Source organism: Montipora capricornis, chromosome 9 (assembly GCF_036669925.1).
Source record: "Montipora capricornis isolate CH-2021 chromosome 9, ASM3666992v2, whole genome shotgun sequence".
Taxonomy (NCBI): Eukaryota; Metazoa; Cnidaria; class Anthozoa; order Scleractinia; family Acroporidae; genus Montipora; species Montipora capricornis.
Window position 1 is genome coordinate 43,609,181 of NC_090891.1, and position 12,500 is coordinate 43,621,680.

Here is a 12,500-nt window from a genome sequence, read left to right on the forward strand (position 1 = left end):
CGCACGTGGAAGGCTGATGAATAATTATTTTCTTTCAAACATCAGCCCGAGGTTGGCCTGCATGCGGACGTCTCGGAAGACAGACTTCCGCTAGAACAAAGACTTCCCCTCTTCTAAAAATAACTTTCGTGGACATGACATATCCTAAGGGCTGGACCGGGAACCTCCCTCTCTGTCCCCTCATTTTCTCTTGTATATACTAAAACAGTGGATAGCGTTGAGGGCGTGCTCTGATTGGTTAATCGAACTCCAAATATCGTTTGCCATTCACCTCCAAGCAGCTCAAGCATGATTTACGCCTGAAAATATTATAATCGTTGCAGGAATAAATGAGTTGAAATCATCTGCTTGTGCTTTATTTTCTTACTCTTTAAGTATATACTAAAACAACTATTCACCTCAGTGTCGGTGGCTAGTGGTGGATATTTACATTCGAGAAATATGTGATAGGTACTTTTAAAATACCCTGGCCAAATTTCGTGTTGATAGGATTACCCTAGCTATATCTAAGAACAGAGTATGTGTATTTGGATTAAATAAACTGGGAAACTATTTCGAGACTCCTTAAATTCTCTGATTTTTTTTTCTTTAATTCCCAAGAACAGTTCTTTAACAGGTGAGCTTTCCTATGGCAGTTGAATTTCTTAATAATAAATACTGGCCTATTGGCCTTTTTTTAAAAAAATATCATAACATTAAAGTCTAACATTGCCCTTCGCATTCAACGACTTTGCAAATTAGCATTTGCTCTTGCATGTTCGTTCATCCAATCAGCTTTCTTTAATGACTTGAACCGGCGCATCTGTGGTGAACATAAACTTGCCGTCCACCCCAACAATTCAACAATGCTACAATCATTCCAGTCGCCCAAAGTTTATGTAGTGGGAAATTGCGACAAGTGCAAATTGGACCATGACGTGCTTATATTCGAAGAAATTGCCTGTATTTCTTTTCACCAATATCGCGTGATCACTTTCGTGTAATTTACCTTGTCATTGTCCATTGGAGCAAGAAATGTCACGTACTTCTAGAGGGATCGGTTGAAAATGTAAAGCAAACCCGTTCTTTTTTTCTCCAGGTGTAAGGTGCATTATTATAAAAATAAAACCAAGGTCGGTGAAGGCGAAATCTTGCTGCTCACTCCACGGCATCCCAATGGGCACATCGACAAACAGAAGTCCAATATTAAAGAAACAACCAACTCGGGTGAAGGCGAAACCTTGCTGCTCACTCAACCGCATCCCAATGGAGGCATCCAGAAATCCGTGAAATGGGAAGACGTCAATGTTGATCTTGAAGCCGGACAATGGGGTAAAGGCCCACAACAAGACGCAGAGGAAGTAGACAGCCTAACGTTTTGCTGCTGCGATTGTTGTCATGGTAGTCGCTGTAAATGTTTGTCAGACGAATTCTGTGGAGCGTTCCCGCAACACAGCACGGTGAATCAGTTCTTCACCCCGCGCATGTTCAGTGCATACCACCGCGAAGGATACAACGCATGCATAGAAGCTGAGGCCGCTGAGTTTTTAGGTGGAATTCAAGACGTATAACCTTCCCCGAAAATAGTAATGATGCCAATTGTTAGCCATAAACCGCACCTTCTTTTATTTTTATGCAGATTTTTTTAAGAATTGCGGTGAAGTAGGCCGTTAAGGCATTCCGGGACGAAGTGTTCAAACTGAGGATTCGTTTTATTAATTAAGCTTTAGCTTTACATTGCTGAAATGGAGATTTATTGCAACTCTTAAAGATTGGTGATACTTGCTAGGTACCTCGCTGTTATTTATAACCTTACATTTTATTGGCTCCAGCCTGAGATAGGAGGCGGCTCTGTCGTGTTAGCGGTAGAACCCATTTTTTCTATTGGATTTTGTATGTTCATTAAGGCCTTTGCAAACGGCCTGGAAACAACATCCGTTCGATTTTGATGAACAGTGATGTTGAAATTGTCCCCCGTCCCCCCTCCCCCTTTCAATCTTGTTGAAACATGTTGAATCGAAGTTAAATCGATGTTGAATGAGTTTTAAACCGTTTAAACTTTGCTTCAACAAACAAGCATTCAACATTTCTTTTGTGAATGTTAAATGAAGTTGAATCCGTTTGTCCCCCGCTTTCAACATTGCTGCGTATGCGCGTGCGCTTTAATCCGTCTCTTAATGACGTATCCATGTTTTACCCAGGCGTCTGGTGAAGCTTTGTTGAATCAAATGTTGATGATGTGCTGAAACCGTTCGCCCATCCCAACAGTCAACATCGTTCAACATCTTTCAACAAAATCAAACGGATGTTGAAAAATATTAAAGCCGTTTGCCCTGATATTTAACGCATTTAAAACTCATTACGTTTTACTAAATTTGAGTGAAAAGCAGGAGTATTGTTTGCCTGTCAAAAACATTTATCGCATCGAAGCTAAGACCTCGTTGGCCGTAATGTTAGGTGCATTTAATTGTTTCATATACAGCACACATTATTGCTCATGAATAAAAAATTAACCATGTTTGAGAAAGCAAACTGGGAGAAACAGTTGTACTACCAGCTCGGATCAATCAAATTACAGGCGTTTTGGTGAGACATGCTAGGTTTTTTTTTTATTAATTAGCATCCATTGTGCAAAGGCCGCGGGGACTTCAACGAATACAAATTAACGCTATCGCCAGTATTTTGCGATTACTATTTGGCGAGAACTTTGCTGTGACCGGCTTGGTACGAACGGTTTTAAAGCAAAGATGGAAAATGAACGGCTCGGTTAAGACTTGTTTCCATATCTCAAAGTGCCCTTGGACGTGAGGTGCCTGGGAATGAAAATTAAGTGGCAGTCTCTCTAAAAGCGGTCCACTCGACTTCGGGACCAAAAATAATTTTCCATCATTTTTTGTCAGTGAAAAGGATTTGGCACATATATATAAAAAGCAATTTATTATTTTCCAGTTTCTTATTTTTGCTTTGCTACGAGCCAAAATTGAATTTTGGTGGAACTGAGGTTGCCGACCGTCATCAGAAAGGTAAAATTCACCGATTTTGTGAAGCGTGCTACGTCCCCTAAAATGCAGCTCACAGAATTTCGTTTTCATACAAATTCTAAGGTACATTCATTACGACTGACGAAATATGGAAACTTTTCGGAAAATTCTAAGCTTACCAGAGGGGCTGGAAGACACCCTACTCTGAGGCCTTTGTTCACCTACTAAAATTTAGCCAAGTTTGAGGAAGAAAATCTCAAAAGTTGGGTCTAAATGAAGGCTAAAAAGCAGATCACAGTAAATTTCTTACCTTAATAAACCGTTCCATAAGTTCAAACCCCTGGGTATCTATCTCCCTGGATTGCACGCGACAACAGATTAAAATCTGCCACAATCCGTGTACTTTAATCGTGTCAAAGTTCATTTGCATAACCCTTGCACTCGGTGAAAATATGTCTTCTGCCGTTCAGGTTCGTTTGTTGACCTTCTGAGTAGTGACAAAAAGCTTTCTTTAGTAAATGGATAAGCTGGAGATCCAGTTTTGAGGTGCAGGTTGCGTTAAAGTTCATCAATTCTCAAGACTTGCGAGATACTCCAAAAGTAAATAATGGCTGTCACTAATTAACCGTTGCCGTCGTCCTGACAAGCTCCTTTGGTACATTCTCCCACAGATCGACGGAACGCTAGGAGAAGATGAAAGTAGTAAGTTTTCATTTACCGTTTTTATGACAACTGAATCCTGTATTACTACTAGCCTAATGACTACGTACTAGGAACTTGAGCGTAAAGACAACAACAACGAACACTTGCCGGTTATCTCTGAGAGGTGAGTTCGTCAAGTGCACCTGAGAACACGACAGGCTTGAATGGAACCATGTTTTGCCATGGTCTGTGCTTCTGTTTCATGCTTGATGGCTGCTTGTATTTTACAATCACCGCTTATGTAGCACTTAAAATGAACGTCGGGATCCGTTGATGCCACGAATGCAACACTAGCCTTATTTGTCACAATGTCACACAAGTTTTAACGTGACCAGTTACCAGCTATGGATCCCCTGCCCTGCGCGCGCCAGCGCTGGTGAATAGATTTGGCAAGAAAAACTCGTTTCATTTCAATATTGAAATTGATAAACCCACCCATTGCTTTAATTTTTGGACTAGTGTAATCCTGTCAGTATCACCGAACGACGACAATCATTACACCTTTTCGACTTATACTTTTCCTCAAAAAAATATAAGGAGTTGCTGAAAGTAGATATGTAACTGAAATTCATTTTTTTCTTTTCCGTTATCAGGCGTTCGCTTTTTACAGAAAACCCAATGGTCGACCTATGAATAAAATGAAGAAAATCAAAAGATAGGGCCAAGAAACTCAGCAGATGCTGAGAGAGCGATTTCTGGCTTTGTTGATTATAGGACTAGTACCCTACCGTTTTTTCTCCAGCAGGACCCAGCACTGTTGGCCATAAAACTAGTTTGTCTTTGATTTCTCAGGCTGGCGAAACAAATAGTTTAGTGATGGGACATGCCGTCTTACCTTGCTCGAAGGAGGGTGCCTGGGGGTACTCCCCGTATGGGCTATATAGGTACGTGCAGCCCCAAAGGGTAAGGCTTTCAGCCGTGTTGAAAACTGGAAACTAGTGTTACACGAGCTTTAGTTTGATTGACATGTGACAGGAATTAGATCTTATCGAGTTTTTGGCGGTAATATATTTTGTGTATTGGCGGAATTATATCTCGGAAATCTTAGGAAATCGTCTCTACCAGGAATTGTATTCTAAAAGGAAGTCATCTATCATTAAAGAGTTTGGATCATTAAAACATTTGGTGCCGAGACCCGGGAGTGAAGGATTGAAAGAGTGAAAAAATGAATTAACCTCGTGTAAACATGTCGTCGGAACCCAAGAAACGACTGAAGAAGAAATCCATGGTCCGCGAAAGTCATCGCGCATTTGTTAGGAAAACAATCCTCACGGCACAGGAACAAATTGATAAACGGGGAGATCCTACCGTTTTGAAGAAGCTCAAATCCTTGCGATGTACCCTGCTGGATAAATTGTCGGAGCTCAAAATATTGGACAGTGAAATTATCGATTTGGTAGACGAAACGAAAATAGAAGAAGACGTGAACAATAGCTGTGACTTCGCCAGCGCTATTCAAGCCTGCATAGTCGACCTAGAAACGGCAATAGAAGCTGAGGAAAATACTGGAAAGGGTCAGGATATACAAGGAACGACATTAGACACGCAAGACTCTAACTCGAGTATTCAGGCGGGAACACAATCAAAAGCATCAATAATTCCGACCCACGCAAAGTTGCCCAAACTGGAATTGAGGAAATTTTCAGGCGACCCAATCAACTGGCATCCCTTCTGGGAATCGTTTGAATCGGCCATTCACAAAAACACCACCTTAAGCGACGTGGAAAGATTCCAGTATCTCAAGTCGCTCCTTGAAGGTTCTGCAGCCCAGACAATTTCTGGTTTAGCATTGACAAGCTCGAATTACGACCACGCGGTCCAACTTCTAGACAAGCGCTTCGGAAATAAACAAGTCATTATTTCGAAACACATCGAATTGCTCATGCAGCTTCCAAAAGTAAGCGACGGGAGCGACTTAAAGCAATTGCGTCAGCTTTTGGATCGAACGGAGGCGGCAGTTAGAAGTCTAAAAGGAATCGGTATTTCGACTGAGACATACGGAACATTTTTGACACCTGTAATTATGGGAAAGATCCCACAAGAGTTACGCCTCATCCTGAGTCGCGGCACATCAGAAGATTGGGACCTTGATACAATCATCAAGTCTTTCACAGAAGAATTGCAAATTCGAGAAAGAGGTGCTTTGGGAACGGTAACTGAGCAAACAAAGTTAAAAGAAAAACGAGATTTTGGTTTTGGAATTCGCACAGGTCAAAACAAAAGACCCCCCACATCGTCAACCCTGGTTGCAAACAACGAGAGACTGCCGCTATCTAAGGATAAATGGTGCACTTTCTGCAATGGACCTCATCCAACTGTCAAATGTTCTGTTGTTACCGATCCAGAATCTAGAAAGAAAATTCTACGTCAAAAGGGAAAATGTTTTGGTTGTCTGAGGAGCGGTCATGTGAGTCAAGATTGTCAAGCAAGGTGTCATCGTTGTAGTGGGAAACATCACGTGGCTTTGTGCAGCGTTCAACACTATCCAGATTATCCAATCACGACCAGAAGGGCTAGAGACAGCAATCAAGAACAAACTGTGAGTACAAACTTGTATTTTACTCAAGACGTTAATAACAAGTGCATCTTGTTACAAACGGCCAGAGCTAACGTCAGAAGTCCTTATGGAGGAAATTCTTGCAATGTGAGAATCCTTTTTGATTCATGTTCCCAAAAGTCCTATATAAGCTCACGGTTAAGGAGCAAATTGAGCTTACGACCAATTGGAAGCGATACAGTTCTAATACAAACTTTTGGAAACAATGAACCCTCATTGAAACAATGTAGCATCGTTCAGTTTGCATTGGAATGTCAAGACAATTTGACAGTGTTCATTAATGCTTATGAAGTTGAGTTGATCTGTGGTCCCATCACAAACCAGACCATTGAAATTGCACAACAGTGTTACCCACATCTGCAAGGCTTACCTCTGGCTGATCACTCACGAGGTGATGAGGATCTAGAAATTGATGTCATGATTGGAGCAGATCATTACTGGTCTGTGGTTCAGAATCACGTGGTAAGGGGGGAGCTACATGGACCAGTGGCAATTCGTACAAGATTAGGATATGTATTGAGTGGTCCTGTGAATGCGGCAAGTGCGAATACACAGTTATCAACTGTTAACGTGTCCCATGTTATGAAAACTGAATGTCAAGTCATTGAAGAGAACTTAGTTTCAGATGATTTCTTACTGAAAGAGGAGCTAAGTAAGTTTTGGGACTATGACACTCTTGGAGTAAAGGATAGAGAGGGAGATTTTCTTGAAGACTATCTTACCAAAGTGAAGTTCAATGGAATCCGTTATGAAGTGTCTCTTCCCTTCAAGACTGAACACCCAATTATTCCAGACAATTACTTGTTGGCACAGAATCGCCTTGTTTCTTCATTGCAAAGATTAAGGTCCAAGCCAGAATTGCTCCAACAATATGACAGTGTCATCAAGGAACAATTAAATGCTGGTGTTGTTGAATTGATTGATAAGAGTCATGATTTAGATACCCTTCCTGGAACTGTACATTACATTCCTCATAAAGAAGTATTGAAAGAAGACAGAATCACTACTAAACTACGTGTGGTTTACGACGCCAGTGCTAAATCCCGCAATGAACCAAGTTTGAATGACTGTCTCCTACCAGGTCCAGCCTTAACTCCATTGATCTTTGATGTCTTGTTGAGATTTCGCCTCCATAAAGTGGTTTTGATTGGTGATTTAGAAAAAGCATTCTTGAACATTGAAGTCAATCCAGCAGAGAGAAACTTGTTAAGGTTCCTATGGGTAGATGACATCAACTCCCCGAACCCAGAAGTGATCACACTGAGATTCACTCGTCTTGTTTTTGGTCTAGTTTGCTCTCCATTTATTTTGAATGTAACATTGAGGAACCACTTAACAAGGTATGAGAACATTGATCCTGAATTTGTGGCTGCTGTTGTGAGAGCTTTGTATGTTGATGACTTTGCATCTGGAGAGAACTCGGTAACGAAGTGTTTTGAACTTTACAACAAGTTGAAGTTGCGGTTCAGAGAAGGAGGTTTTAATATGAGAAAGTGGGCATCGAACAGTGAAGAGTTAACTGAAATGATCAAAAGAGCAGAAGAATCTTTGTCTTGGGAACCGGAGCTGTCTTGTAAGGCTACTCCTATATTGACCGAGCCGAGCATTGAGGAAGAAGATTGGACAGTGTCAAATTCAAAAAACAATGTGAGCGAAGAAACCGTTGTCAAAGTAATGGGAGTTCAATGGGATCGGATGGAAGATAATTTCGAGTTTGATCTTGCTACCTTTTCTAGACAAGCCTTAGAGGGAACTTTCACTAAACGGACATTATTGAGCAGTACTGCTCGATTCTATGATCCATTAGGCTTGCTGTCACCAGTTACCTTACCCTTAAAGTGCATGTTCCAAGAAATTTGTCATTTAAAACTTGGTTGGGATGAAGCTTTGCCGGAAGGTCTCGCGTCGCGCTGGAAGGAGTTACTACAAGACATGTGGGAAATTTCAAGTATTGTAGTGCCTCGTTGCATCCTGGGTGATGTTCAAGTCGAAGACGTCACGTCTATTCAACTACATGGGTTCGCAGATGCTAGCAAGTCTGCGTATGGAGGTAGTGTCTACATCAGGTTGACAACCTCTGGAACCAGTTCTGTTTGCCTTCTAGCGTCCAAAACAAGAGTTGCTCCCTTGATCGGTGAATCAATCCCTCGACTGGAGTTAATGGCCGCCTTGACACTTGCGAATTTGATGACAGCCGTGCACGAGGCATTGACCTGCACTATGAAGATAGACGCTGTTTTCAATTGGACTGACTCTCAGATCGTGTGGTGGTGGATCAATAGAGAGTTTAAACAATTCAAGCTGTTTGTTCAGAATCGAGTTCATAAGATTCCAAGTCTGTGGAGTAAGGATCACTGGAGATATTGCCCGTCTGAGTCTAATCCTGCTGACATAGCGTCGCGAGGGTCAAAGAGTTCTGTTCTCGCTCACAGTGATCTATGGTGGAAGGGAGCTCCATTTCTGAAAGAAGGAGAAGTTCAGTGGCCAAACCTACCTGATAATCCAATCGGTGAGAGTACATTCCCAGAAGAAGTAACAAAGGAATTGAGAAGGAAACCTGAAATTTCAAATGTTATGACAGTATCCGTGCAGTGCTTTCAGAACATTTCAGAAGTCATCTGTCCAGAAAGATTTAGTAGTCTCAGTAAACTTGTCAGAGTAACCGCTCTTGTGCTGAAATTCATCCAGAAGCTCAAGAGGAAGATAGAAATAACTGACATCAGTATGGAGGATCAGAATATTGCTACGAATCTTTGGTACAAAGACGTTCAAGCCAAACTTGAAGAAAAGGAGAAATCAAGTTCGACTTGGGAACAGTTAGGAGTCTTTAAGGATGCCAACGGACTTCTGCGATGCAAGGGACGAATCCAGAAGTCTTCACTTCCATACTCAACAAAACATCCCATTCTGTTATCTAGAAAGCAGCATTTCACTAAGCTCGTGATTATGCAGTCCCACGAAAACGTGAATCACAATGGAGTTGGAGAAACTCTTACTGAAATCCGATCACAATTCTGGATAATCAAAGGAAGGCAAGCTGTTAAGGATGTACTTTCCAAGTGTGTTACGTGCAAGAAATTACAAGGAAGAGCCTACAGCTCTCCACCTACTCCACCACTACCTGCATTCCGAGTTTCAGAGGAAATGGCTTTCTCTAAAGTAGGTGTTGACTTTGCCGGACCCTTGTACGTGAAGAATATATACTTATCCAAGGGAGAAATGCACAAGTGTTACATTGCTCTGTTTACATGTGCTAGTACAAGAGCTTTGCACCTTGAACTTACGCCAGACCTCTCCGCCAATTCGTTCTTAAGAGTGCTGAAGCGATTCTTCGGTAGAAGAGGACTACCGACCCTGTTCATTTCAGACAACGGGAAAACTTTCCGAGATGCAAAGGTTAAGAAGTTTGCTCTTGATCGGAACATTGACTGGAAATTCAATGTACCCACAGCCAGCTGGTGGGGCGGATTCTTCGAAATCTGTGTGAAACTTGTGAAAAGGTGTCTCAAGAAAGTGCTCGGAAATGCGAAGTTGAGTTATGAAGAGTTAGAGTCAGTGCTGATCGAAACTGAAGGCGTTTTGAATTCTAGGCCATTGACCTATGTCTACGATGAGCTAACAGAAACTCCACTTACGCCTTCTCATCTTGTAATTGGTCGTCGACTTCTAGATCAATCTCCTGCCATCACAGTACCTGTAAACACTTTGCCTAGACGAGAGAGATATTTAGACGGTCTTCTCACCCATTTCAGAAATCGATGGAAGAAAGAATATCTTACAGGTATCCGCGAGTACCAGAAACTCAAGGGAGGTGAACCAAGAAGAACAATTCAAGTAGGTGACGTTGTACACATCTATGCTGACAAGACACCCAGACAACAGTGGAGAATGGGGAAAGTAGAGAAACTGTTACAGGGACAAGACAACGTTGTGCGCGCAGCAGAAGTGGTAACAGTAGATAATTCTCTCCGCAAGACTCGCTTAAAACGTCCAATTCAAAAGCTCTATCCTCTTGAAATCAACGTGTGTGACGAACACGTAACTAATGCGAGAACAGGACAGTTTGACAGTGGAATGAACATTCAGATAGTTAGAGATGAAGACATCCCTACAGTGATCACTGCTCCATGAACTGTCTGACCGTATCTTGAGCGTTTGAGACTGAGGCTAAAGAGCTAAATTAGGTTTTGCGTTAAATCAGTCTTATTTGTTTAAACTTTCTTGATTGACTTCGACGTCAATCAGGGGGGAGTGTGTTGAAAACTGGAAACTAGTGTTACACGAGCTTTAGTTTGATTGACATGTGACAGGAATTAGATCTTATCGAGTTTTTGGCGGTAATATATTTTGTGTATTGGCGGAATTATATCTCGGAAATCTTAGGAAATCGTCTCTACCAGGAATTGTATTCTAAAAGGAAGTCATCTATCATTAAAGAGTTTGGATCATTAAAACAAGCCGTTTTGGTCATAAATAGTGTATAATTATCAACTTCTTTAAGGAGTAGGTGCCCCTTGTTTGTGAGCGATCAGCTAAAAACTATGGGATTCAATGAGTCACGATGCTCAAGGACACGTGCCATCATTTTGAAATTTCCAACAAATTTGGACAAGTTGAAATAATGCTCATGTACGTGTTATAAATTGATTCCGTGGCTCGTCATCATCAGTGCAGCTTCGATAATTAGCGGTGTAACTGTTACCAAGGCTTTAAATTTCTGTTGAAAAAAAATACGGGATGTGGTGTGCGTTGAACTACAGGCAAAAGGATTCAACTGCTTTTTTTTTTTTCGATTGATTGCTGTTCGGGCAAACAGTCCTGTCCAGTGTTTGTTGTGAATTTAAGTCTGTATTAACACTACTTTTAATTCAGCGATGATAATGCTCGCGAAATATCAGTTTTTCCTCGGCTATTATGATTTTTACAGACATCGTTAGGATAAGAATGACTCTGCGGTTAAGAATTTCTATTCCAGATGTTCCGGATCGATGCGATATATATTTTAACGATAACTGCGTAAATCCTACCGCGCTCATTGGCTAATTTTCATTGTCAATAAGCGAATAGGCACATGAAACTGTAATTTGTGCGACACGTCAATTAGCGAGAGCGGACAATTTGTTATCGTAAAAAGCAATTTGACGTCAGTTTTTAATAGCCCATTGCAGAAACGTGAGAGCACTGGGGCGAGTTTCTTATATTGATTAAATTGAAAATCTAAACATTCCAACCGAAAGGTTAACGAATGAAAAGCTACCCAACCAAGTTTAAGAGTTTTAAGTGGAAAATTGTCAAAATGGGAGCCTTGCAAAAGTTGCAAAATTCTATACAAACCCTTATAATTTTGTCGCCTGTCTACCCAATACATACACACTCTCTATTTTGGGTGATATTTGAGGAGTTACCATATTTGCCATTTTCCTCCTCCAAAAACTTCTATTCGTGGTAAAGACTCTCAAATTTAGTTGATCTTTCATTTTTCAAACAAGTGTAAAGCAACCATACTCTTTCCCAGTCCTCTCACGTTTCTGCAATAGCCTATGCGTCTGTCCTGTTATTGACAATGAATTTCCTCATAATATTGTCAAATTAGTTGATCAATAACAGGAAAAACGCATGAAACGCTGACGTCAATATGTTAAATAACACATGCCAATCGTAGTGTATATTCCCCTCCCTTACATAAGTCCCGTAACTAGTTTTATGACCAACAATGCTGGATCCTTCCAGAGCAAAAACGGTAGGGTACTAGTCCTATAAGCAACAAAGCCAGAAATCGCTCTCTCCGCATCTACTGAGTTTCTTGGCCCTATCTCTTGATTTACTTCATTTTTTCATGGGTCGACCATTAGGTTTTCTGTGAAAAACGAACGGCTGAAAACAGGAAAGAAAAAAGTGAATTTCACATGCATATCTACTTCCTCTGCTGCGTCAGCAAGTCCTTGTTTATTTTTTGGAAGAAAAGTAGGTAAAAATTGAAAAGCTGTAATATGTCGTCGTTCGATCATACTGACAGGATTACACTAGTCCAAAAATTAAAGCAATGGGTGGGTTTATCAATTTCAATATTGAAATGAAACAAGTTTCACTTGAAAAATAAACATATTGATCGGCCCGCGCAGTGAAGGGGATTCTCCATATTGGTCACGTTACAACTTGTGTGACATTGTGACAAATAAGGCTAGTGTTGTAGTCGTGGCATCAACGGATCCCGACGTTCATTTTAAGTGCTACATAAGCGGTGATTGTAAAATACAAGCAGCCATCAAGCATGAAACAGA

At 41.1% G+C, this 12,500-nt stretch overlaps 2 protein-coding genes across 4 annotated transcripts in view; both read left to right on the forward strand.

The window, feature by feature from the left end:
• The window catches only part of LOC138015326 (uncharacterized), an 89,655-nt gene extending 87,144 nt beyond the window's left edge, over nucleotides 1-2,511 (forward strand). For all 3 annotated transcript variants that reach the window (XM_068862325.1, XM_068862326.1, XM_068862324.1), the window contains one exon: nucleotides 1,079-2,511. In XM_068862325.1, the coding sequence (XP_068718426.1) occupies nucleotides 1,079-1,550 (472 nt within the window). In that variant the 3' untranslated portion in view covers nucleotides 1,551-2,511. The remainder of the gene's footprint in view (nucleotides 1-1,078) is intronic.
• A 2,337-nt stretch (nucleotides 2,512-4,848) lies between these two features.
• Nucleotides 4,849-10,350, forward strand: LOC138017624 (uncharacterized). The gene has a single exon (XM_068864661.1). The coding sequence runs from the start codon at nucleotides 4,849-4,851 to the stop codon at nucleotides 10,348-10,350; it is 5,502 nt and encodes a 1,833-aa protein (XP_068720762.1).
• The last annotated feature ends 2,150 nt before the right edge of the window (nucleotides 10,351-12,500 follow it).

What these genes read in the sequence shown, in the direction of transcription:
- LOC138017624 (XM_068864661.1), top strand. Translation starts at nt 4,849, where the DNA reads ATGTCGTCGGAACCCAAGAAACGACTGAAGAAGAAATCCATGGTCCGC.